This window comes from Brassica oleracea, chromosome C3 (genome assembly GCF_000695525.1).
Source record: "Brassica oleracea var. oleracea cultivar TO1000 chromosome C3, BOL, whole genome shotgun sequence".
NCBI classification, from domain to species: domain Eukaryota; kingdom Viridiplantae; phylum Streptophyta; class Magnoliopsida; order Brassicales; family Brassicaceae; genus Brassica; species Brassica oleracea.
The window spans coordinates 53,512,057-53,536,046 of NC_027750.1; the positions used below are offsets into that span (position 1 = coordinate 53,512,057).

At 39.8% G+C, this 23,990-nt stretch overlaps 8 protein-coding genes across 11 annotated transcripts in view; 2 read left to right on the plus strand and 6 right to left on the minus strand.

Moving 5' to 3' along the window:
• Positions 1–629: 629 nt before the first annotated feature.
• On the minus strand, positions 630–5,253 carry LOC106336070 (probable receptor-like protein kinase At4g39110). Its single transcript, XM_013774789.1, has 2 exons — positions 1,074–5,253; positions 630–969 (listed from the first exon to the last, which is right to left on the minus strand). Exon 1 carries the CDS (start codon positions 4,832–4,834, stop codon positions 2,195–2,197), a length of 2,640 nt encoding a protein of 879 aa, XP_013630243.1. The 5' UTR covers positions 4,835–5,253; the 3' UTR covers positions 630–969; positions 1,074–2,194.
• LOC106336071 (bifunctional phosphatase IMPL2, chloroplastic) lies at positions 630–7,680 on the minus strand. Its single transcript, XM_013774790.1, has 10 exons — positions 7,271–7,680; positions 6,895–6,973; positions 6,602–6,696; positions 6,463–6,512; positions 6,115–6,239; positions 5,887–5,953; positions 5,661–5,750; positions 5,455–5,566; positions 5,264–5,347; positions 630–969 (listed from the first exon to the last, which is right to left on the minus strand). The coding sequence occupies exons 1-9, from the start codon at positions 7,620–7,622 to the stop codon at positions 5,277–5,279; spliced, it is 1,041 nt and encodes a 346-aa protein (XP_013630244.1). The 5' UTR covers positions 7,623–7,680; the 3' UTR covers positions 630–969; positions 5,264–5,276.
• A 545-nt stretch (positions 7,681–8,225) lies between these two features.
• Positions 8,226–10,786, minus strand: LOC106328070. Of its 2 annotated transcripts, none has more exons than XM_013766426.1 (5): positions 10,627–10,786; positions 9,791–10,149; positions 9,575–9,621; positions 8,535–9,476; positions 8,226–8,449 (listed from the first exon to the last, which is right to left on the minus strand). In XM_013766426.1, the coding sequence occupies exons 2-4, from the start codon at positions 10,071–10,073 to the stop codon at positions 8,538–8,540; spliced, it is 1,269 nt and encodes a 422-aa protein (XP_013621880.1). In that variant the 5' UTR covers positions 10,074–10,149; positions 10,627–10,786; the 3' UTR covers positions 8,226–8,449; positions 8,535–8,537. The 2 variants fall into 2 exon arrangements, with proteins under 2 accessions (XP_013621880.1, XP_013621881.1); XM_013766427.1 differs by having other exon boundaries at positions 9,791–10,144; positions 10,627–10,771.
• A 677-nt stretch (positions 10,787–11,463) lies between these two features.
• On the plus strand, positions 11,464–14,912 carry LOC106328814 (glutamic acid-rich protein). The gene is made up of 14 exons (XM_013767335.1): positions 11,464–11,623; positions 11,880–11,975; positions 12,071–12,238; positions 12,319–12,395; positions 12,486–12,683; positions 12,776–12,851; positions 12,938–13,122; positions 13,212–13,449; positions 13,550–13,644; positions 13,721–13,767; positions 13,851–14,043; positions 14,132–14,276; positions 14,373–14,506; positions 14,590–14,912. The coding sequence occupies exons 2-14, from the start codon at positions 11,936–11,938 to the stop codon at positions 14,761–14,763; spliced, it is 1,770 nt and encodes a 589-aa protein (XP_013622789.1). The 5' UTR covers positions 11,464–11,623; positions 11,880–11,935; the 3' UTR covers positions 14,764–14,912.
• Positions 14,913–16,893: 1,981 nt separating this feature from the next.
• Positions 16,894–19,875, plus strand: LOC106335207 (phosphatidylinositol/phosphatidylcholine transfer protein SFH6). Its single transcript, XM_013773658.1, has 8 exons — positions 16,894–17,165; positions 17,340–18,187; positions 18,280–18,329; positions 18,405–18,720; positions 18,805–18,943; positions 19,044–19,396; positions 19,484–19,558; positions 19,661–19,875. Exons 1-8 carry the CDS (start codon positions 17,132–17,134, stop codon positions 19,694–19,696), a joined length of 1,851 nt encoding a protein of 616 aa, XP_013629112.1. The 5' UTR covers positions 16,894–17,131; the 3' UTR covers positions 19,697–19,875.
• Positions 19,876–19,958: 83 nt separating this feature from the next.
• Positions 19,959–21,243, minus strand: LOC106335209 (phosphatidylinositol/phosphatidylcholine transfer protein SFH2-like). Its single transcript, XM_013773662.1, has 6 exons — positions 21,150–21,243; positions 20,968–21,060; positions 20,748–20,889; positions 20,335–20,657; positions 20,179–20,253; positions 19,959–20,087 (listed from the first exon to the last, which is right to left on the minus strand). Exons 1-6 carry the CDS (start codon positions 21,192–21,194, stop codon positions 20,073–20,075), a joined length of 693 nt encoding a protein of 230 aa, XP_013629116.1. The 5' UTR covers positions 21,195–21,243; the 3' UTR covers positions 19,959–20,072.
• A 500-nt stretch (positions 21,244–21,743) lies between these two features.
• LOC106335208 (putative nuclease HARBI1) overlaps positions 21,744–23,990 on the minus strand; it is a 2,844-nt gene continuing 597 nt past the window's right edge. The window contains exons 1-3 of one of the 3 annotated variants that reach the window (XM_013773660.1): positions 23,344–23,955; positions 22,621–23,138; positions 21,744–22,550 (exon numbers count right to left, since the gene is read on the minus strand). In XM_013773660.1, coding sequence (XP_013629114.1) covers positions 21,833–22,550; positions 22,621–23,081 — 1,179 coding nt within the window. In that variant the 5' untranslated portion in view covers positions 23,082–23,138; positions 23,344–23,955 and the 3' untranslated portion in view covers positions 21,744–21,832. Of the gene's footprint in view, positions 22,551–22,620; positions 23,956–23,990 lie in introns of those variants that run through there. The other 2 variants (XM_013773661.1, XM_013773659.1) reach the window with 2 other exon arrangements.
• LOC106330922 lies at positions 23,372–23,905 on the minus strand. Its single transcript, XM_013769311.1, has one exon. It carries the CDS (start codon positions 23,903–23,905, stop codon positions 23,372–23,374), a length of 534 nt encoding a protein of 177 aa, XP_013624765.1.

The following is a 23,990-nucleotide window of genomic DNA, read 5'->3' on the forward strand; positions in this document are numbered from 1 at the left end:
TGAAAATTATAGGTATTTTATAGGTATTTTAATTATAGATCCAAACTGACTTGGATCTGAGAAGAACCGACCCAAACCCGACCCGAACACCCAGAGCTATCTCAAATATTAATTACCTTTGATAAAGTTATATAACAAAATCCAAAAAGTTAATAATGTATTCCCTCCGTTTCAGATTACTTGTCGTTGTAGGACAAATTTTTTGTTTCAAAATAAGTGTCGTTTTATAATTTCAATGCAAAATTGAATGATTTTATATTTTAATCTATTTTTCAATTGGTTGAAATGTGGTTAGGTGTATTGGTAATGACGTTTTTATCTAGTATATATATAAAATTAATTGTTTTCTTAATCTGTGTACCGAAGTCTAAAACGACAAGTAATTTGAAACGGAAGGAGTATGTAATATTTTTCATATAATTCTTCAACATTATTTTATTTTCTATATATACATTTCGCTATTTATTGACTTTTACATTTTCTATGCGAATACTTACATTTCTTTTACGTTTAAAAGGGTTACCAATACTCTGTCCTAGACAACTATGTACAAAATGGCAAAAATCTACTACAATATGGTGCAAAGAAGCACCTAAACATATGAAAGGAAAAAAAAAAACTCAAAATTGGATGTGAACGGGATGTTAATATAACGTGCTGTAGGTTTGTGATAAATTGAGAACCTGTTTTTTTTAGAACTAAGCACTAACACAAGGTGAGGAACAATGTGTGCTACTAGAAACTCTACGACAAGGGTAGTTTTGATAGTTAACATTGCTGTTAACAGCAGCAGAAAATGAAGATGATGATGATTGCTTATTCTTCTTCTTCCTCTTCGTGTAGGCATCATCATCATCATCATCAATATCAAGAAGTTGGGTTGGTTTCTTCAGATCTTCAAGGCATTTAACATCAAAGATACAAACATATGATCTTGCTTTCCCTGAGTAGAACCTTGACAATCCTCTCCTGTTTTTCCAAACCATTCACAGATCCAAAAATTAAGCAATAATCCAGGAATCTATTAGTTTAAACAAGAAACATAATCAATGAGATCATTTTTCAGGATGTACTTTGTGGGAAGGTTGTTTCTTAGCTCCCCCATGTCAAAAGCCATCAACCCACTTATGTTTTCCATAGTTTACAGATATAATAGAGAGAGATAACAAAAACAATATACAAGAAACAAAAGTTGAAGCTATTTATTTATATAGCTAAACCGAAGGAAGAGGAAAGAGAGAAAGAGAAACACATTTGCTTAATTGAAGGAAATGGTTTCTATTTCTGGTTTTTAAAATTTTATTATCCTTTCATGGTTTCTCTAATTTCTTTCCACAATCTGTGACTCACCTATACTTCCTCTCCTACAAACACTTGTGAAGAGTTTAATATCCAAACGTTTCACAATTATTTATACAAAAGATTGCAACAATGAGCAGAGATTAATAGCACAAAAGTAGCCCTTCTAAAGAAAGAAATAGTTCATGTGACCATTATTATCTAACAGCGGTTGCAGACCAAACACTAATTCCATTGAATCAAAGCTTGAATCCTATAGTCAACTACGCGCAGAAATTTGAGGTCTTCTTAATCTATCTGATCAAGATCGAAATGTGACAACAAAATAAGAGAATCAGACACCAATCTATCTATTTTAGAACTTTAGGAGGAGAAACAGATTATTCGCCAATTCAAACATCATCTCAGAGAGGGGTTCATCGGCAAAAATATTCTAAAATCGACCCTAAGCCTTGGTCCGAGAAAGATGTACAGACAGTAAAACCAATAACGAAAAGAGAACCGTTTGCTTTCTATGTGTACAATGGTCTAGTGTTATTGGAACTTTAATCGCACACACTTACTTTCAATGTGAAGCTGTTGTATTTGCAATCTAAGATTAACAACTACAGTAAAGGAGGATAAGTAGATAAATGCATCAGCGCATTTAGTAGTATACATATCCACCCACAAATGACAATTCATACAATAAAAAGATAAATTTGACATAATACACACCAAAAATATAAAAATCACACAAGTCTCCCGACCACCACAAAAACATAAAAAAACAAACAAACATATTTGCCTTAGAAAGTCATTTTCTATTCATTTACTGTTAATGCAAACAAATTCGTTTTGTGTATTCTTTTTTTGTTTTTTTTTTCCTTTTAGATGAATTATTTGTCAGTTAGTTTTATCTTCCGTTAAGATTAGCAAACTGAGTGAACATAGCTGTTCCAGAGTGTTCGTCCACGGTCTGTGAATGGACTGAGCCATCGGTCTCTTCCACTTTAGAAGCAACTGGAACACTAGCCTCCGCGTTGGTGGTTGCTGAGGGGGTGATTGGAGTTGTAGCAGTTGGCAGAACAGAGCCAGGTGTCACTGGCTTATCGATCTCAGTCTCCTCCGCTTTGCCCTGAGTGAATGCCTCTTGAAGCTGAAGAGCGTATTCCAAGTTCCACAGAACATCTCCCATCGTCGGTCTATCAACGCCGTAATCTTCCAAACACTTCTCTGCAGCTTCCGCGAACTTCTTCATCGATTCAGGGTTTATCGTTCCAGCCAAATGAGGATCAATGATCTTTTCCAACAGTCCTTTCCGTTTCCATTGCATTGCCCACTCAGCTAAGTTAACCTGTTCTCTCGGTAGCTGGGGGTTGATGGCCGGTCTTGCGCATAGAGCTTCTAGAAGAACGACCCCGAATGAATAAACATCGGACTTATCGGTAAGTTGCTGTCTTCTAAAGTACTCAGGGTCTAGGTACCCGAAACTTCCTTTCACGGCCGTGCTGACATGGTTTTGTCCGAAGGCTACATCTTTAGAAAGACCAAAGTCAGCGACCTTGGCGACTAAAGCATCGTCGAGAAGAATGTTGGTCGATTTGACGTCACGGTGAATAATCCCTTGTGCTGTTCCCGTGTGCAGATAGTGAAGCCCACGTGCAGAACCGATACAGATCTCAAGCCGCTGTTTCCACGTTAGTGGAGCAAGGTTCTTTCCGTATAGATGATCCCTGAACGGACCATTGGACATGAACTCATAGACTAGGATCATCTCTGAGTTTTCATCACAGTAACCAATTAAAGAGACCAAATGTCTGTGTCTGAGCTTAGAAAGCATCTGGATCTCCGTCTCAAACTCGGTGATTCCTTGTTCAGACTGTGGGTTACCTCTCTTAACAGCAACTTTGGTTCCATCGTCGAGTGTTGCGATGTATACATTACCGAACCCTCCAACACCGATGATCTGAGACGCTTCGAAGTTCTTTGTGGCTTCTTGAAGCTCCGAGAGGGAGAAGTAGCGGCCGAGTCCCATAGTTGAGTTGTAGAAGTTGGATTTTTGAGAACCGCCTTTGCTTGTCATGAAAGTAGTGTCACCAGCGTGTATCGGCAGCAACCAAGAGGAGAAACTGTTTCTCTTCTGCCAATCTTGCGGCCTCTTCTTCCACCTGTAAACCATTGCTCCAAGTCCAATGAAAGCTCCAAACATCATCACAAACCCCGCGGTCGCAACCATACCATGTTTCCCCATCCCAGTGGTTCTACCATCAACTCCAAACTCTCCGTCAAGGCTGTTCACTGAGTTGCTCATCTTCAAAACCTCGACTCCATTCAAGATCGCGTTTTGGGCCCCTGTGTCTTCCCCCATGGGACCAATCTGAACTTGGAGCTCAGGGGTCATAAGCGTCGCGTTCACAACAATGTCTTTGTAGTAAGGAGTCGCGAGATCGCCTGCGACGGTGGACAAATCCAAACCAGAAATGGCGGTTTTACCGTTGATGTACACGTTGAAGTAGAGGTCGTTGAGAGACTTGCTGACGATGTCGCAGAAATGAAGGCGGATGAGGTAGTTAAACGAAGGGTTCGAGGGGAAGTTCCAGCTAACGTTGAAGTTAGGGGCTATGGTGTGAGAATTAGCCATCTCCGCAGCCGTTGCATAAACCGTCTGCGGAGCGATCAAAGGTGTAACTCCAGGAGGGTACTTGATCGCTGAAGGGGTCGTCTTAACGTCCTTAGCCATGTTCTCTTCTTTCAGAAACTCCTTATCTGGTATCCATGTTCTTCCCAACGTGTCGTTCTGAGGAACGATCAAAGGACCACCGACGTTGACTCTGTAGACAGACTGGTAAGCGTAGTCAGAGAGACCCGAGAAGCCGTTAACCGGGAAAAGAGCTGTCCCGGAGTCAGAGATCAGCTCGTCCGGAGCCGAGACAACTTCGATAGCGTTGATGAACGCTGCAGAGCTTTTCATAGGCCTAAACCTGAGGGAGAACTGCGCATCCGTTATGTTGACGAGATACTCCTTCTGGAGAACAGCTTGACTATCGTTGTTGTTGTTACTGATCTTGAAGTTATGAAGCAACACGTATTTCTCCGCCATGACGGAGAAAGTCGCTTGTTGGAGATCGAACTTGTCGTTCGTGAAGGCCAAGAAATGGAGGCGAACCCAATGCCAACCGGGTCGGGTGAGATGGAACTTGTAGGTGGCTTCCTCACGGAAGATCCTTGCAGTTAGGTAGATAGGAGAAGCGACCTTGTCTGAAGGTGGGGCTGAGACCTGGATATCATCCTTGGCTTCTATGTATTGGACAGTCTCTTGGTCACTCTTGAAGACTCTTCCATCAGGGTTTTTTGATGATGATTTGCTTCCACAATCAATGAGGATATCATCTGCCGGTTTGAAACCGGTGGCAGGTCCCACGGCGGCGGTTACGGTAGACACATCAAGGCCTGAGAGGAAGAGGAGAATAGCCAGGAGGAGACACATGGAGAGCTTTGGAGAAAAATCAAAGATGGGAATCGTGCATGTGTTTGATTTCTTTCTTATCTTCATCCCTCCTCGGCGGTGGGGAAGGAGAGAGAGAAGAGAGAGATGGATGAGGAAGAACAAAGATAAGAAGGAATGAGGGAGTTCGTTAGATAGCTTGTGGCTGAAGAAAAGAGGGAGAAAAAGGTCATGAGAGAGACAAGAGTTAGTTGTTATATGTGTGGCCAGAAAAAACAAATTGTCATTGATGTTATTCAATGGTTATTTTTAGCAAATTGCTAATTCTGTTTTCAGACACAGTGCCAAAAATAAATTTGATTCTGGTTTCCTATTTCAAGAAAAAGAAAACTAGAATTAAAACACAAACCAGATTATATAACCTCACTATCAGTTTTTTTTTATCAAACAAGCAAAACATGAACGAAGTAGAGTCCCTAATGATCATCCAGAAGCAAGCAAGTGATGAAGAAACATTAGGTAGAGTAAACAACGTACCAGTGAAAGCTTTTCACTGCCACTCAAGTGACTCCAATGCTTGCTGATGAATGTTTGAATCTCCTGCTGCAACTACATTAAAGCCTATGACAAATGAAAAAGTAGATGCATTCAGGGGTTGCACGCTCTTTTGTTTCGATGAGTTGTGATTGAGAGAAAAAAACAGAGTTATTTTGGAGTATTGAACGTACTTGTAGCAACGGCACTGGATGAAGCTTCCCAAAGAGGTGGGTTACCGTTCCAATCGGTTATGGTACCTCCAGCGCCTTCTATCACAGGCACCAGAGCAAGGAAATCATATGGCTGATGAAGAATAACAGTGACTTCAATTAGTAACATAAGATTGACACATGAGATATTTAACTTTTGACAAGTCATTCTGAAGGAGAAGTTTTACCTTTAGACCGGATTCAATAACAAGATCGACAAATCCAGAAGCCAGGAGAGCATAAGCATAACAATCACAGCCGTATAATGGCATTTTTACCTGTTATAACAAAAAATTGTCAAGGCAGAAGAGAAAGCCATTCACTTCTAAATAAAAAAAAGTAAAAGGGATTTAGGGGAATCCATATATAAGTTATAACTGGATAAGAAACTCAGTTCGAGATTTTGATAAGGACCTTTTCTCTAACTCGAGCAAAGGCCTCTACTGCCTCTCCACTGAAAAGATGTGGGCTAGTGGTGTATCTGGACAGTCAAAATATGAGAAGATAAACAAATCATGAGATTTCTAGTTGCCTTGTTGTTACACAAAGCCAAAAAGACATCATATATATTTTTAGGCTACTTCTTAAAAAAGATGACTACAGAAGTAACACTCTAGTATGGCTCAATGAAAAGAAACTTACAAATATGCTTGTGACAGTTTCGGGCAAGATCGCGTTGAGATATCCTCCCCGTTTAATTTAGTTCTTCTTCCACTCATTCCTATCCATCTCTCTTTCAGAATAGGCTGATCAATTAGACCTAGAATCTAAAAGAGAAAACACGGTCAGTTAGTAAGCCCAAATGCAATTGCTAAGAATCGAATCACAGAAGTACTTATTCGCTGTCAGACTTTTAGCATGCCTAAAGCTCGTCTACTATTAACACAAAACAGATTATATCCTCGGCAATATGAATTCCCAATCTGATAATTCGAATGTGCTAATAGTGCATAACATAAACATGGGAAGCAACAGAGTCTGGTGTCTTACCGGTTTGCCTTTGTACAGCAGAGCTATTAACGTACCAAACACAGGTTTCCCTGAAAAGAAGCAATTGATAGCACAATCAAATCCTCAAACTCTTGATAAAAGGGTAAAAATGAAAATAATTAGAACAAAGTTTGCGAACCTGTGATAAAGCTCTTTGTTCCGTCGATCGGGTCCAAAACCCAAACATAGTCTGAAGATTCCTCTTTGCATCTCCAACCTTTCTCCTCGCCATATCTACAGTATTCAGAATTTAAAGGTGAATAAAGATGCGCATTTGTCTTATGCATTCATGTAGGAAAGAGAGCAATCAAAATGTGTCTTTATCTCACAATAAGATTCCCTTGTGATCTAGTAGAGCATAGTTCACGTCTTTATATCATACAAAAGAGGAACAGAGTAAATTTATCAAGAAAAAAAAGAAGGGAAACTCACATAGCATGAGAAGGGAAGTTGTGGAAAATAATAGACACCATGGCCTCTTCAGCCATTTGATCAGCGATTGTAACAGGACCTACACATGAACCAAATCAGATAAACAAAAAAACATACGTTGGGACTCTCAGAAAGCAAAAATGAGTGAGAGGTTCATTGGTTTATCTACCAAAAAAACATGAGATCCCTAATCCAATTCACTGTGCTCAACAAATCAAACTCCGATTTCACTATTATCTCTAAGGAAGCTTCTCTGACTGAGAAATTGCAATAAGTTCACCTAACACTTAGTTAAATCACCAATGACTACTCTATTAGGTCCACCAAGCTGAGCAGAGCTCCATTGTATAATCACAACACTACCCAAAGGACTTACTCATATCATCTTTCTCAACGATATCGAATTTCTTCCGGAAGTACTTTCTGATGACCTCGCCAGAAGCGTCCGCCAGTTCATTTGCCACGGCGGCGAATCGATCCAGATCGGTGGCGGCGCTCAGTTCCGAAGAGGAATCTTCGCTTAGGTCAGGCCGTTTCGAGTTCGAAGCCATTGCCAGAGAGATATGACCGCGGGAGACCGAAACAGCGCTTAAGGAAGACGATAGAAAAGATAATCTACCGCTTTGCGAAGAAGAGAGATGAGGAGAGCGAGTCGCGGACCGCAGCGCCGGAGACGGCGGCGGAATCAGAGAGAAGGACTTGCAGAGGAAGTGCGACTGAGCTAACATTTGCAATGAGAGAGGTGAACGACGGAAGCAGCGATTCGTCGATGGACGACGAGTGGGTTTAAAAATAGAGATGAAGATTTATTCAATCTCGTCCGTTGGATCTTGTTTTGAGATTGGGAAAGCTCTCTTCGGTTCGTTAACTAACCGAACCGGACCGGACATGTACTATTTTTCCCACTCCTATTGTGGAATAAAAATTCCCCACTTACTATTGATCAGAACAAAATAATTATTATACAAACTTAGCTTAGTGGTTACGACTTATGAATGGTGTATAATATATATGTGCTAGTGGTGATACTTTTGCATGAATATCATAAACTTTTTTTCTTTCTGTTAGCAACTTTTTGATAATTTTATTGAGAACCAATGGACTTTGTATGAACCTACTCATCCCGGCAAATAATTTTCTATTTCTGACCATATAAATCTTGTTTGTTTAATGTTTTTTAGTAGAGAAATGATCAACCGATGTTTATCTGTTCATATACAGCAATGAAACAAATCAATATTCACAGAAAGAAGTTTGATTGAGGTGAAGCTTGCAGATGTAATACAAACCATATACAATCGCTTTGCTTTCAGAGTTTAAATCCTAATCTATGCACAGCCAGATTAATTTTATAAGCTAATGATCCAATCTTGTTTTTATCCCCCAACCTTATATTCTAAATTTGTAACTTTACATGTGTGACAGTTTAGGAACCAATTAAAAAAAAAAGCCAACGAGGAAAGTGTGTAACAACGAATAGCCTGTCTTAATTGAATGGTACTGTCTCCGTGTGTGTTGAGTTCTATGGTTCGGACAGTACAGAGCAACGCATAATCTGAAACAACAAAAAACATGATCAGTCTCTTACCTGTATGTAATTCACTGATTCGAGTCTTTGAGCTATAGAGAGAGCAGCTTACAGTTCATATTTTGCTGGATTTGGTCCAAAAGAAGCCTTTCTTTTTGACAGGAAGGTTCTCTTTAGTCGATTTAGTGGACCCAAAAGAGAAATGTCGAGCCAAGAAAGGCTTTGCCGAATAGCTCTTGGCGCTTGAACTTGAGACCAGTTTAGGGCTCTTGCCTGCTGCTGCCTCTACCCTGTGGTTGTCATCAAACATTACAAAATCCTCGCAGTCAAAACCACTGTCCAAAACTCGGTTTCTAAGTCTTTTGTTGTGCCTAGCTTTCAAATCCATCTCCACTCTCAACGCTTTCTCCGACAGCTTCGCCGTTTTCTTCTCACCCAGAGTACAGATTGGGCATGAAGGGTCGAATTTATCGATTTCTGGGGTCATCTGCTCTAAACACTCACCATGATAGACATGCCCACAAGCTAGAATTGCAGACACAGAGAGCTCGTTGGTCATAAACATCTTTTGGCTGCTCCACAAGGATTTCTCTGACAAGGGTCTAGAGCACGCACCACAGCTTTGCTGCTGATGATTGGACATTCGGTTGCTGTGATGGCCTATCATGTCCCGTTCAAGCCCAAAGTGGTCGTTATCATAAGACAAAGGTTCGGTGCTGCGAGAAGATGACATCATTTCAGAAAAGGCCTGCAGTGACCAACCTTCAGATGGTCCACTCTCAGAAGAATCACATCTTAAAGGAGTTCCCTGCCTCTCTTCAGTTATCGAGCTTCTGCTAAGTGAGTTCATTCCACAGATCTGACCATCTGAGACGTGCTTTGATAGGCGAGGGCGCTGTGTCGGATTAAGTGTAGATGAACTTGCAGGGTGATAGTAGATCTGGGAGGGAAGTGGTGACGTTGGGAAAGAAGATGGTTGTGAAGCAAGTGAAAGAGACAACTGTGCAGGAGATGGGTACGAAGGTGCTGCAGATTCTATTGAATCCTTTTCTTTCTGTGTGAGAGATAGAAATGCAAAAGAGAGGTTAAGCATCACAAGTGTAAAGTTTCAAAGATGTGAGAAAACTCAGCTACTGGTGAAACAAGCTTTACCTGCTCAAAGACTGTATCCATGGAAGAATTTCTTGGAAAAGATAAATCTGCCAAAATATTCATTAACCTCATGTAAGATTATTATGATCTGTAGACAGATGCATAGCCAAGTCAAGAAGCAAGTAGAGAAGTCCTATCAAGAGACACATGATTTAACATGTTCTGAAAAATACTATCTAAAAAAAAACCAAGTAAACAAGCTGAACTTATTTTTACCTGAGGCCGGAGACTTCTGCAACGTCTGCGTCCGGAAACTGTCCAAAGGGGAGCCTTGAGATGAAACAAAATCAGATTTGAAATCAGACAACACATCGTTCCGACTAATACCATCAGACAACCAACTGAGAGAGGCTTCTTCACCAGCCACACGGCCTCTATTATGATTAGTATCCCAGCGGAAACTCCAAGTAGGAGAATGCCTCCTCTCAGCAGCAGCTGATGATGCGTTAGGCAGGAGGACCATTTTGTCACGCGGAGCTACACAACACGCGTTCCCCATTATCTGAAAACTCACAAGTAGTAACCACTATGCAGTGACAGTGCTGACAACAATCCCGCTTCTTCTACAACCTTAACTACAAAATAAATGAAAGGAAGCAAGGAAGTTTCAGGAATTGGATCAGAACATCAAAGTCCAGGTTGCAATCACCCCATGGATAAGATACGTGGGAGCTTATTAGCCATCGATCAAATACCAATAAGTAAATATATATATATATATATATATATATAGAAAAAGAATCAACTCGATCTCTATCTATTGCCCACCCACAAGATTCTAAAAATGCCATGACTATTATTCACTAAGAGAATCCGAGATAAATTTCAGAAAGCTTAGTAATTAAACAATCATTAAACAGATCCGAGATTATGGCCGGAAAATCAGCAAGCACCAACGACAAGTCGACAAGAGACCCAAAACAGAAACATAAACCCTAAAAAATCAATACCCGAAAAATATAATACCGGAAGAACACAAAGGATAACAAAAACAACAATCAAACATATGCTAAGATGATGAGATGATGGGTAGAGTCACAAGAAAATCGAACCTGCTCCCGGAGAAGACGAAGAGAGAGAGAGAGAGAGAGAGAGAGAGAGCGGCGGGTCTGTTAGAGTGAGAAAGGGAAAAGTACACTGCGATGCGAGTGCTTTGCTTTTTGTTCCTTCCAGAGAGGGAAAGAGACGACTACAAGTCTTTTCTGACGGCTTATTCCACGCCGTTTGAATCCGGTTGGTATATATTCGCAAACCGTACACATTATCATAATTGCACCCAGATAAATCGGTTCGGTTCGGTTCTCGAAAAGAATAAAACAGGTTTGGTTTAATGCCTCTATTTGTGGTGTTGTGACGCCGTCAGAGTTAGCGGAATTGAATTGACTTACGGGTGAGTAGTGCCACGTCACGTTAAAGGACAAAAATGCGGAGGGAGGACGAATAATAATGAACCGGCAACTTTTCATTGTGACGTCGTTAGATGGAGCCGTTAAGAAGATATATTCCAAACCGGAAAAACTAATAATATTCGAGGGACCAATTTTATAAAATAGGAAAGAGAACCATGTCCCTGTCCCTGTCCCTGTCCCTGTCCCCAGTATCTTAAAGGATACGCGACCTGGAGTTTTGTGAAGCCAACACGGAAGTAAAAGATTCACCGAAGAAAGAGAAATATAAAGACGAAACCATCACTACTACACAAAATATGTTTATTTATTAAAGGTGGATTTGGGCCCTTATTAAAGCCCATTAGGCGGCCTACTACGGATTCTGATTAATAACCGAGCTTTTAGGAATCGAACCCTAGCCACTAGGTCAAAACCGAACTTTAGAGAGGCAATCAATGACCACTAGCCCGCACGATCTTTAATAACAGTTAGTTATTTTTATATAACCTAGCCGATAATAGACGCAGAACATTCACGGCCAATCCTCTCTCTCTCTCAGTCTCTCCATTCGTCGAAGCTAGTGTTCCGACTCCGAGTAGCGTAAACCCTAGAGTTTGCATCAACAGTCTAGATTCAACCGGATCGTTTCATGGTTTATCAGGTATCGCTAGTTTTCTGATTCTCCGCTGAAAAAGTTCCAGTTTCTATTCATAGGTTAAAGAGTTGCTTTGATTGATTTTTATGCTTGGCGACCGTTTACATAGACTTGAAATATCAGATTCTCATTTACTCATTGGTACATGGAATGCTCTCCTGAATGTTTCATTGTGATTACAACATTGTCCTTGCTTTGCTTATATGTTTGTTTGTGTTGAGATTTGTCATTGATCTTATTTTTGTAATTGTATTGATTGAAGAGGGAGGTGACACTTTGTTGAGAGGGTGAGTATTTTGTGAACACACAACAAAGTCCATGGATTTAGACTTTGATGATGAACCTGCTGCACCAGCAGGTAATTTTTATTTTCTCTCTTCACTTTTTTTGATTAGTTTCATTACTTTTTTTATTTGATTGATTGATTTGGCTGAAACATATGGATTTTAACAGCTAGGGCTGGTGCCAAGTTTAAGCCGAGAGGTAGACCACAACCCAAGAAGAAGCAAGTCCCTCTTTCAACCTCACAGACAACACTCTCTACTGATGTTGCCAAGGAGAAACTCTCAACACAAAGCGAACATCCGGTTTCTCTGGAGGCATCGTCGGCTTATCCCAGTAGTATTGTTTCTTCTCTCAAACCAATTTGTATTTTATATGTTGTTGATAAGTAATTTAAGATGTGTGATTCTGTTTTGCAGATGTTTCAACTTCTGAGACTACTGTCCCTGATAGTGGAACCATTAACCAATCCACCATGGGAACAATATCTAAAGAGGTAAAGTGTTTTTCTTCCTACCTTTTTGAAATGTTTTTTTAGTGTATGCTACATGGTGTTTTAGTGGAGCAAACTCTTTTGTTTCTGTAGAATGTCTCAGGAGGGGCCTCCGTTCTCCGTGCTTGTACTAACTTAAATTCAGAGGGCAAAAGATGTGAGGATGGCACAGAGGCGGCACCTGCATATCCTGATGACCCCAGAAGACAAGATTCTGCAACGTTTGGTGATTCTGTTACTAGTGAAACGGATGAAGTTATTGATGATCAAACTCAAAGGATGCAAACAGGGGTATGTGTGTGGATGCTCGCTTTCTAAGCCGATGTTTCACTTCTTTTACTTTAAATATAAAACTAATTTTGCAAGTTTTAATGTTGACACAGGAAGTAGAAGAAGAATGCGACTGGAACATGGAAACTCTTGATATTGTACAGGAGGAATGCATCACCAGTGCTTATGGTAATCTTTAAGCACCGAATATTTATGCTTTGATTATCTTAAATATATCTAGTAATAACTTAGTTATAATGGTGTAACTTGTGTAGAGCAACATACTGGAAAGTTCCAACCAAAGCCTAGATTGCTCGACACTGTGATTGAAGAAGAACCAGAGTCTCATTACTCTGTTGATGATACAACTGGTGCTAACCAGTCTGAGTTTATGGTCAATGAGGAATCAAGAAACGATGAATTCAACACCAATACTATTCCTGAAGTTCACAAAGAAACGGTAATAATATTTGCTCTTCTTACTATGTTAAGTTGGGACTTGGGATATATAGTTTTTTGATTGGTTCTGCTTTTTAATATTTTGATCAGGCTGCTCCTAGCGTATTGGAACAAGAACACCATGTTGTCTCACCTAGTAATAACGATACAGTTATGGGAGAAGGAGAAACACAGTCTAATGAAGCGGAAACAGGTGCTGACAAAAAGGGGAAAAAGAAGAGAGGTCGAAAGAAGAAAACCACTACTAGTGAGGAAGAACCAAATAAGTCAACTCCTGAGAAGAAGAAGAAGTTCAAGCATTCAAGTCGTCGGCAGAAAAACAGAACATGTAACTTAATTAGCTGAAACATAAATGATTCTCTCTTTCAACTGAAATAATCATCTTAGCATCTGACCTAACTGTATTCATGTTTTTGTGCGTGGTCTAGTGGATAAGGAATTGCTTGAAACCCCCGATGATGAAATCAGAAATCTGCCTATTAGAGATATGCTTCGCCTTGTTGCATATAGAGAATCGCTGGAGGTAAGAATCACTCTTTGTTCATGTATTGCTTGGATCCTAAACTTTCCTTATGTTTATTTCTTGTTAATACAAACAGAAAAAGGAAGCAAAGGGAGCTCCTGTTGTGCCGCCGACCCAAGAAAGGTACTACACTATATTCATCTCAGAGAAGATTGAAAGTGGGAGATGAGTGTCTCAGTTTGTTTTCTTTATCTAATGTGGTGCAGTAATACAAACATGTCGGAGGATAACCACTTTTATTCTCAAGGCTTTGACGCAGAAGACGAGTTTGGTATGGAGGAAGGAGAAAATCACGAAGCTCCCGTAGTTAAACCGGACTCACCGGTTAACTATCAAACGTACATGAACAAGACTCCCAGAACTCGGTGGTCAAAACAAGATACACAGCTCTTCTATGAGGTAAAATAAACTTGATCTCACTTATTGTTTAAATGGCAAAGATATTGTTAGTTCATTCTATAGATCTTTTTTTTTGTTTTGGTTATAGGGAGTTCAAGAATTTGGGAGCAATCTATCAATGGTACAACAACTGTTTCCTGAAAGAACTCGTCAACAGATCAAACTCAAATACAAGTTGGAAGAACGCAAGAATCCGTTGAAGCTTAATGATGCTTTATCAACACGCTCGAAACGTGAGAGATCCTTTCTGTCTCTCTCTCTTTTGCTCAATTTAGTTTCTTGGTTGAGCCATGGAAGAACTTAGCAGGTTTGTGTGTTTCTTCATGCAGAGTTAACTCATTATCATAATGTGATAAAGAAGCTTCAGGAAGAAGCTGCGGCTGCAAAGGAAGGAGAAGAGGAAGAGGAAGAAGGAGAAGAAGCTGGAGAGGAGGCAGAGACGACTACTGATGTTCCAGAGAATGTAAGCATTCGTTATATTCTTCTTTAAGTTGCCGCCAAAATCTGTAACTAAAATTCAAACGATGTCGCTTTGTATGTGTGTAGGAGGAACCGACGAAGACTGAGGAGACTGAGCGAGCTGGTGATGTAGTAGCTGGAGTAAAGGAATCGGACGGTGGGGATGTTGAGAATGGCGTTAGATCGGACGGTGGAGATGAAATCGACGATAATGAGGGAGATGATGATGATTTTTGGAATTCTTATAAGAGTGAGATGTAGTGATTTATAAACAAATCGTCTTTGCTGTCATAGAACATAATATTAGAGTATTCTTTTCGATTTAGATGAAAAAGTTTTTATACGAAGACTTATGTCTTGGATAGTTGGATGTAAAAGATTTCGTTATTTTTGTTTTTGCTAATTCGTCACGTTTATATGTTTCATACAAACAATTGTAATTAAGGAATTTTTTTTTCGTCAAAAAAAAATTAAGGATTTTTTTGTGGGGGAAAATGTATTAAAAATCCGACAACAAATGGCCAATGACTGTTGACTCATCGTGTACTGCTCCGGTTTGTCGGCGAAATTCTCATTGATATTTTTTTTTATTCTTTTTAACTTTTTGTACAGTGTGCTTCTCTGATTACGACATTACAGCCTACTGAAGGTAGACCCGTTAAAATTTCACGTAATGTCATTAACGACCGTCAGATCATCGTCGGCTGGTGTGACAAAAAAGCGAATCTCTTGTTCTACTGCTTCTTCACGCCTATATTTCTTATTAATTTTATAAGCATCCCCCAGTCTTATGCCAACATTTATTTTCAAGCCACATATTAAATTTTCTTACAAAATTTACCGCGATTTCTACATTTAATTCTCCCAACCCACGGCTCCTTCAACCAAATATGTTGTCGACTTGTTTGTTGGTGATTCATAGTCTTCAAGCCATGCATAATTTTTCAGCCGTAACTTAATTTTTAAGTAATAGTTATTGAATTTGTAGTCTTAAAAATGGTAAATAAGACAAAAATTAAAAGAAAGAAAAATTATGTTGAAACAGATATGGTATACAATATTTTAATTTTAAAAGATTTAATTCAAATCCAAAGATAATTAGTAACTAGATATATTTTTGAAAGTTTTACCAACTGACATACTTTAAAGGTGTTGTATTACACTTTGACATACTTCAAGCTGTAGGTATATTTTGTGCAGGAAAATGTGAAGTAAAATGTCTATTATAACCCTCATTTAATTTCGTTCATGTGATCAGAGAAAATGTGGTCATGAAACCGATTTCAAATTGTGGACTATCCATAACTACCTCTTTAACCACCACTGAGGTATCTTTCTTTTGTACCACCATACCACCTCCTTCACCACTACCACTTCCATAACTATCCCGCTATAAACTTCACCTCCTCCATAAGCTTCTCCACCACCACTTCCTCTACCGCCACTAGAGGGTATAACTGTTGATCTTTCCCCGCCTCTGGTTCCTCTTCCTTCAGCCTTCGTAAAAACCAACACCATAAAACCTTCAACCGCCTCCATGACCGCTAACCACTTCTTTCGCAACCACAACTTTCATATCCACATCTGCAAGCTCCAGACGCCATTAGCTCCTCCTCCTCTGCCATAAGCTCCTCCATTACCTGCCTACGTAAGCACTAACACGATAAGACCCTCCACCGGCTCCATGACTGCTAACCACTTCTTTCACCACCACAATTTTCATATCCAATTACACAAGTTCCACTTAAGCCATTAGCTCCTCCACCGTCACCTCCTCCATACCTTCCAACTTTTGATCCACATCACGGCTCCACGTCCAGCTCTTCCTCCTTCACCACCACATAAGACCTGACCTCTACCGTTGCCACTAGCATGACCACCATAAACATTATGTTATCCACCGTAACTATGTCTCCACCTTTTCTTCTCCACTAGCATCTCCACCTCCAACTTTTCCTCTTCCATCTACGGCTTTTATTATATTGTGTAAAACGTCGGCTGTGAAAATTGTAAGAGAAGAGAGTAGATGCGTCTGATTAAAATTTGATGAGTTAATGAAAAAATAGATTTTAGGTTATAAGGGTTCTTTGGAAAATTTACAAGGAAGAAGTACTTCACATGCTGAAAATATGTGTGGATGTAAATAGGTAAGTAAAAAGTATGTGTACGTTTAATATTTTCTATCTTTTTGGAACAAGACTAAATATCCAAATTAAGTATGGGATTTGGAGATTTAATCCTTACTAGAACAGGAAGGGGCAAAAGCAAAGAAAAGTATGGGGTTCACAATAGGAAGCGAGTGTAAATAATAGAGGTGTCAGGCTAATAAATATTTAGATATTATTTTCCTTTGTTTTCTAGAAAGAATTGTAAAAGAGATATAAGCAAAGCAAAAAAGCAATAAAGAAATAGTCCAGAGGTTGCTCCGAATTCTACTCTCCACTTTTTTTTTACCTCTGGAATTTTTTCTTTAATTTTTGCGAAATTTGAGGAGTCTCTCTCTCTCTCTCTCTCTCTGGTTAATGGGAGGAAGAGTAGATTCGCAAGAAAGATAGAACAAAGATTGATTCGTGGATCAGCCATTCGAGCCAGAGCTTTTATCAGTCGTTTAGTGGGAAGGAATCTTCAGATGTCAGGTCCTGTTGATCGATTCGCAATACCATGTAAGTGTATCAGATCTGTCGATTTGCTTTCTAGGTTTCTGAGTACGATCGAATAATGTAATCACGTTCTGGGTATTTAGGGCTTTGCTGTTTAAGAACCTCAATTTTCAGAAATTAGATTAATTTCAGCTGATTGTTATTAAAAAAATTTTAAAAATCGACACTTTAAATCAGGTTTCGAGGGACTGTTGAGCAGCGACGAGAAGAAAGAGCGCAAGTCCGACTTCGAGATCTCAGAAGACGAGAGGAGAACAAGAATCGGCTCCCTGAAGAAGAAAGCCATCAACGCCTCCACCAAGTTCAAACACTCCCTCAAGAAGAAGAAGCGCCGCAAAAACGAAGGCCGCGTCAGCTCCGTCTCCATCGAAGACGTCCGCGACGTCGAGGAGCTTCAAGCCGTCGACGAGTTCCGGCAATCTTTAGTCATGGATGAGCTCCTCCCTTCAAAACACGACGACTACCACATGATGCTACGCTTCCTGAAAGCGAGGAAGTTCGACGTCGAGAAGGCAAAACAGATGTGGGGGGACATGATCCAGTGGAGGAAGGAGTTTGGTACAGACACTATCATCCAAGACTTTGAGTTTGAAGAGATTGACGATGTCTTGAAGTATTACCCGCAGTGTTACCACAGCGTGGATAAAGAAGGGAGGCCTGTGTATATCGAGAGGCTCGGGAAAGTCGATCCCAACAAGCTGATGCAGGTCACGACGATTGATAGGTATCTTAGGTATCATGTGAAGGAGTTCGAGAGGAGTTTCATGGTCAAGTTCCCTGCTTGCACGATCGCTGCGAAGAAGCATATTGACTCGAGCACGACGATCTTGGACGTGCAGGGAGTGGGGTTGAAGAACTTTAGCAAGTATGCTCGGGAGCTTGTTACTAGGTTGCAGAAGATTGATGGGGATAACTATCCGGAGACTCTCCACCAGATGTTCATCATCAACGCAGGGACTGGATTCCGCGTGATTTGGAGCACTCTGAAGAGCTTCCTTGACCCCAAAACAACTTCTAAGATTCATGTGAGTTTACTACATTTTTTTTCTTCTTCTCCTTTGGCTTTAGGTTTAAAGGCTTCTGGTGTTTATCTAGACTGTTCTGTGTTGTGATGTAGATGCTTGGAAACAAGTATCAGAGCAAATTGCTTGAGGTTATCGATTCCAGGTATGTAACTCCTGCTAAAGAATTGACTTTGATTCTTTTGTGTGTTTTTGCTTACATTGTATCGTTTTGTTACAGCGAGTTGCCTGAGTTTTTGGGTGGTACATGTACTTGCGCTGATCAGGGTGGCTGTATGCTTTCTGATAAAGGGCCTTGGAAAAATCCTGATATTTTGAAGATGGTTCTACACGGGGGAGCTCACCGAGCGAAGCAGGTGGTGAAAGTTCTGAACAGCGAAGGGAAAGTCATTGCGTATGCAAAGCCATCTTATCCATGGATAAAGGGAAGTGACACCTCAACCGCAGAGTCAGGTTCTGAAGCTGAAGATGTGGTTGTCTCTCCAAAGGCAATTAAAAATTATTCTCATCTCCGCTTGACCCCTGTTCGTGAAGAGGTGTGATTTTTTAAAATGGCACTTTCTCTCTCTATCTTCTTGTGTAGTTTTGTAGATTTACTTGCTAGTGGTTGTTATTTGCAGGCAAAGATTGGGTCTGGTGAAACGAGCTTTGCCGGTAGTTTGGCTGGTTATGATGAGTATGTTCCAATGGTTGACAAAGCTGTCGACGCCACCTGGAAGGTCAAACCCACCACCTCCATCAACAGGGTTCAGTCCAAAGGTAACTTTTTAATGATTAAGTTAAAGAAAGGTTCAAATTTTGGCATCAAACACTGGACAAAATCTGAAACTTTGGTCTATAATCTTTTTTTTTACTGCAGGAGTTCTTGTTACTCCAAATGTCCCAAAGGAGAATGAAAGCTTCAGCGCTCGTGTGTTAGTATTTTTCATGGCGATTGTGATGGCGATTCTCGCATTCTTCCGCACAGTATCAAACCGTGTTGTGACCAAGCAGCTTCCTCCTCCTCCTCCGCAAATAGAAGGAAACACTGCCGCTAAAGAGGAGGAAGCTGAGCTCCTCAATTCAGTGCTGAAGAAATTAACGGAACTTGAGGAGAAAATTGGAGCGCTGCAGTCAAAGCCAAATGAGATGCCTTATGAGAAGGAAGAGCTGCTTAACGCAGCTGTTTGCCGCGTGGACGCACTTGAAGCCGAGCTCATAGCCACTAAAAAGGTAAATTTGAATACTCCATATGTTCAAACATAAGTAGAATCTCCATGTTCTCTAAAAAAAAAACGTTTTTCTTATTTTTGGAGCCAGGCTCTATATGAAGCTCTGATGAGGCAAGAAGAATTACTCGCTTACATTGATCGTCAAGAGTTTACTCAGTCCCAGGTCTGTTTCTTTTTTTTTTTACTATTTTGAATGTTATTGATTCAATTTCTGTTGTAGGAACTCCTAATCTCATGATCAATATTGTTTTTTTTTTGTTTGCAGAAGAAGAAGAAGAGGAAGCACATGTTCTGTTTTTAAGAAGATGAAGAAAGAAGAAGCGTCTATCTATCTGCCTTCTCTTTCTCTTTTCCTTCGTAGATTTTCGTTTATAAAGAAGAGGAACAGAACAAGTGTTTATTAAAAACAAACAGACTTTTCTCATCTCATTTTATGTTCAAATCAATTCAAAGAAGAGAGTTCTTTCTCTTTTATGATGATGATGATGACAAGTTGGTCTTTATGAGTTTTACATTAACAAAACAATTATTTTATTTTTTTAAAGGGAGAAACAATTACACAAAAAGGGAGAAATTGAGTCTTTAAACACAAGGCAAATCAAGACTTCATTATTATGTCTTCTCCAGTATCCACTTGTAGAAAACGGAAATGCAGTTTAGGAGGTTGAAGCAGTCTTTCAGAAAAATAAGAACTGAAAATTCAAAAAAAAAAAGGCAGATAATTATTTATAAAGCAATAAAAAAGTAATCATTCTTAATGTGATGAATATGTGTTCTTCTTACCTTTCTCTTCTTCTTCTTTTTCTTCTCGATGTAAGCCATTATCTCATGTTGCCTCGTCATTGTCTCGTCCAGCGCCTAAAAATAATAAAAACAGAGCAATTATTACAAAAGAGAACAAGAAAGTAGTTATTGAGAAAGATAAAGAGAGTTCTTCACCTTCTTGGTTTCAGACAACTGAAGCTCGAGCTGGTCAACACGACGAAGTGCAGCGTCAAGAACCTTCTCCCTCTCCATAGAAATAGCAATCTGAGCAGCTTCCATGGATTTACATTTCTCCTCGAGATCTGTCATCCTCTTAACCATCGCCCTATACTCCTGCGTCGGCATAACGGTCACTCCGTCTGGGTAGACATTCCCCTGTGTGAGCTTCCTTGGCATGTTCTTCGTTAGCCTCATCACTCCCACTATCCCCATCAGCAACGCCATCATGCTGCCGTATAAGTACCCTTTCCTCTCCACAGCCGGGGACAACAACAAATCTGAAAATTTTAAAATGTCTCACCGGTTTAAATAGAACTTATAACCCAAACCCGGTTTATAAGCTAAACCAAAAAACTATAAAAAAAAACCTTTAGGGTCGGGAACAATGTTCTTGGCCTTGTGATGCTCCTGTGTAGGATAAGCACCAGTATCCACGGTTTTGTCGATGAACTTCTCCATCTCCGCAGCAGCTTTCTTGCAAGTCTCTTCTGGTTCGAAAACTTCACGTTTCTTTATTTGTTTTAAAAAAAAAACGTTAGGTTTTTACTGAAAAATATCAAAGCATATATGAGAAAATGTTCAACATACCTCCTCTGTTACGTTCTTGCACACTGAGATGGTCTTTTCCTCGATCCCTGACAAGCTCTTCCTCGGGCATCTACCTTCGCCGTTCTGAACCAACTGTTGTTTTATTTATATATATGAGTCAGAAGTTGTATAATAAATTCATATATCTGTATTTCTTTTTTATAAAAAGGTTTTGGTTCTACCTTGAAGATCTCAGGGTCGTTCCATGGACCTTTGTCTGAACGCATACATCCACCTTTGTCTGCGCATGTGCACTTACCACCCAAGAACTCAGGCAGTTCACTAAAACATACAATGAGTAGAACATATTTATTTTTTTAAATAAGGCCCTGTTCGTTTCGTAAACTGGATGAGAATTCCAGACGCGGCATCCGCGCGCAGTAATTGGATGCAGCAATCAGATGTTGTTCGTTCGCGATTCTGGAAATTTTGGATCATGCGTCTGAAAATTGTATCTGGATGTAGTTATGTTCGTTTTACATTTCTGTATTTTGTATCTGGATGAGTTTTGTGTCAAATGACCAAAAGCTCCTTGTCTTTTCTTTTGGTCTAAACATGTATAAAACTATATCTAAAATTCAATTTTCATGTTTTAACTTGTAAAAAATTATGTTTAACTGCAAATAAAATAGACATAAATAAAAATAAATATCAAACTCAATTTTTCATGGTTTATAACATTATAAAGTAACAATAATAAACATTAAACTCAAAATTCAAAGTCTTAAAATAACAAAACAAAAACTCAAAGTTTTGACTCAAAACATTCAAAGACTGAAACACTCAAACCTGACACATAAACTCTTGACATAAAAACTCAAGTCTGAACAATAGTAAACATAATCCTTGATGATCATATGTGAAGCTAATATGGAAGTCGACTTCCTCTTGTTATCCTTTCAGTGATTGCATCACGTCGAATCTCCATTGCTCTATCACCAGATGGAAGGTATGGAGTATGCTCAAGCTCTTCTACTGCTTGGTCACCATGATGTTCATACTCATTTACTGTTTCCCAATAAGTGAAATCACGGTCTTCATCAGATGAATCTCGAATAAAATTGTGAAGTGCCATAGTTGCTGTCACAATCTTCACCCACTTTATAACATCATACTTCGGATGTTTTCTATCTAAAATCCTCCACTTCGCTTTCCAAACACCAAATGTTCTTTCAATCACAGAACGTAAACTAGCATGCCTCCGGTTAAACAGTTCTCTAGAGTTTGTTGGTGGTCCTCCCCTAGCAAACTGGTCAAGATGATACCTAGTTCTACGATGCGGACCTAGATAACCGGTTCTAGTTGGATAACCGGAATCAACTAGATAGTACTTACCATCTGGTGGATGAGGGAAGAAGGGTTCATGTGTCGCACAATGTGTAAGAACTTTCGTGTCATGAGCTCTACCAGGAACTCCCACGTATGCGTAGATGAATCGCATTTTCATATTGCATATTGCGAGAACATTGATTGTCGGTTCTCCTTTCCTGCCTCTGTACGGTTCCGGATTATCAGACGGAGGACGAACAGGTAAGTGAGTTCCGTCCAAAGCACCAATGCAGTCTTCAAAAAACGGCATGTACCTGTAAACAAAAGAGAGATCAGAGAGAGAACTTAATGAAACAATGTGGAGAGATTATATCAAGAACCTACCTATCATTGTTTACTAGAACAGGACTTGGAGTAGTAAACTCTCCTATTGATGGCTTAATGATGTCTGCAGCAAGCTTTAATAGAGCAGAGAGAACTTGATCTAGTTTTCTATCCACCGTATCTACTGAACGTTGATATCTCTCAGCTAAAGCTCGAACTGTTAAATCTTGTGCAACCATTTCAACAAACATTGCCACACTCTCTTCATGATAGACGTTTTGTGATTCTTCAAGTTTGTAGTATTGTCGAAGCCTAAAGCACAGATTCTTAAAAGTACCTTGATTCATCCTTAAGATGTCAAAACATTGCTTGTCACTCTCAAACATGAGGCGCTGAACACGGCGCCAACCTCCACCTTTGTTTGTTCTGAGCATTTGTCGAGGAAGAGAAGGAAGATTTGTAACTCCATAAACATCTTCTAGCATATGATACACGAGCTCTTCCTCTTCTAACAAATCCATATCATCATCCTCAGTTAGCAATGCGAATGTATCCAATGTTGTTGTCTCGTCGCATATCTGCTAAATAACAAGTAAACCTGTTAAACAATGTCATATTCAAATACTGAAATTCTACCACAAGCATGAAGGTAAAAAGAGTTAATAAATACTAATATTTTTTCATAGAAGGAAAATGTCATGAATAAACAAGAAAACTTCACATTGTTATGCATAAAGATAAAGAGAAACACAAGACTCAAACAGATAGAGAGAAACACAATACTTAGACACTAGATAGGAGAACATAAAACTCATGCATATCTGCTTTCACCGGTCTCTTCCTCCAAATAGATAATCTTGTTCTCGTCATCTTCATAACTTAGGAACGTCTGTCGATTTGTAGCAGCTTCCCTGAGATGTTTATAAGCAGCTTTGTACAATGGAGACCACATTCTGATACTAGACAGTGAATGCAAGACACTCATAGCCTTAAGCTGGCTGCAACTCAAATCTGGATGGCTTTCTATTAGGTGGTTTTTGTGAGAGAGTATATCATCACGTGATTGAAGACTACTTCTCATAACATCTGCTGCTTGTTCTGCACGCCTTTTCCGAGAAGGCTTTGGGACACTAGAGGCTCGTGGAGCATTAGAGACTCGTGGACCATTAGAGGATGAGGGAGCATCTGGTTCAGGATTGGTTTGCCTTGCTGGAGGATTGGTTTGCCTTGCTTCAGATGCGGCATCATCATTCTCTACCTCCATATTGTCTAACTCATTTTCACCTTGCTGAGCACTCCACCCTTCAGCTCCACTTACATGAACCCCACTGAAAATCTGTTCCATTAGATCTGCATTTGCCACTGGTTTATCTTTGTATTTCCTAGCTCCAGGCCATTCCTATAATCAAATAACAACCATCACTCATGAT

What these genes read in the sequence shown, in the direction of transcription:
- LOC106336070 (XM_013774789.1), bottom strand. Translation starts at nt 4,834, where the DNA reads ATGAAGATAAGAAAGAAATCAAACACATGCACGATTCCCATCTTTGAT.
- LOC106336071 (XM_013774790.1), bottom strand. Translation starts at nt 7,622, where the DNA reads ATGTTAGCTCAGTCGCACTTCCTCTGCAAGTCCTTCTCTCTGATTCCG. An exon ending in AACTTCCCTTCTCATGCTAT is followed by an intron (nt 6,697 to 6,894) that starts GTGAGTTTCCCT and finishes TGAATACTGTAG; the next exon opens with ATATGGCGAGGAGAAAGGTT. An exon ending in ATCCAGTGCCGTTGCTACAA is followed by an intron (nt 5,348 to 5,454) that starts GTACGTTCAATA and finishes CATTTGTCATAG; the next exon opens with GCTTTAATGTAGTTGCAGCA.
- LOC106328070 (XM_013766426.1), bottom strand. Translation starts at nt 10,073, where the DNA reads ATGGGGAACGCGTGTTGTGTAGCTCCGCGTGACAAAATGGTCCTCCTG. An exon ending in GCAGAAGTCTCCGGCCTCAG is followed by an intron (nt 9,622 to 9,790) that starts GTAAAAATAAGT and finishes ATATTTTGGCAG; the next exon opens with ATTTATCTTTTCCAAGAAAT. An exon ending in TGGATACAGTCTTTGAGCAG is followed by an intron (nt 9,477 to 9,574) that starts GTAAAGCTTGTT and finishes TCTCTCACACAG; the next exon opens with AAAGAAAAGGATTCAATAGA.
- LOC106328814 (XM_013767335.1), top strand. Translation starts at nt 11,936, where the DNA reads ATGGATTTAGACTTTGATGATGAACCTGCTGCACCAGCAG. An exon ending in ATCGTCGGCTTATCCCAGTA is followed by an intron (nt 12,239 to 12,318) that starts GTATTGTTTCTT and finishes TCTGTTTTGCAG; the next exon opens with ATGTTTCAACTTCTGAGACT. An exon ending in TCGGCAGAAAAACAGAACAT is followed by an intron (nt 13,450 to 13,549) that starts GTAACTTAATTA and finishes TGCGTGGTCTAG; the next exon opens with TGGATAAGGAATTGCTTGAA.
- LOC106335207 (XM_013773658.1), top strand. Translation starts at nt 17,132, where the DNA reads ATGTCAGGTCCTGTTGATCGATTCGCAATACCAT. An exon ending in CAACAGGGTTCAGTCCAAAG is followed by an intron (nt 18,944 to 19,043) that starts GTAACTTTTTAA and finishes TTTTTACTGCAG; the next exon opens with GAGTTCTTGTTACTCCAAAT. An exon ending in AAGAGTTTACTCAGTCCCAG is followed by an intron (nt 19,559 to 19,660) that starts GTCTGTTTCTTT and finishes TTTTGTTTGCAG; the next exon opens with AAGAAGAAGAAGAGGAAGCA.
- LOC106335209 (XM_013773662.1), bottom strand. Translation starts at nt 21,194, where the DNA reads ATGCGTTCAGACAAAGGTCCATGGAACGACCCTGAGATCTTCAAG. An exon ending in GCAAGAACGTAACAGAGGAG is followed by an intron (nt 20,890 to 20,967) that starts GTATGTTGAACA and finishes AAACAAATAAAG; the next exon opens with AAACGTGAAGTTTTCGAACC. An exon ending in AGTTGTCTGAAACCAAGAAG is followed by an intron (nt 20,254 to 20,334) that starts GTGAAGAACTCT and finishes TATTATTTTTAG; the next exon opens with GCGCTGGACGAGACAATGAC.
- LOC106330922 (XM_013769311.1), bottom strand. Translation starts at nt 23,905, where the DNA reads ATGGAACAGATTTTCAGTGGGGTTCATGTAAGTGGAGCTGAAGGGTGG.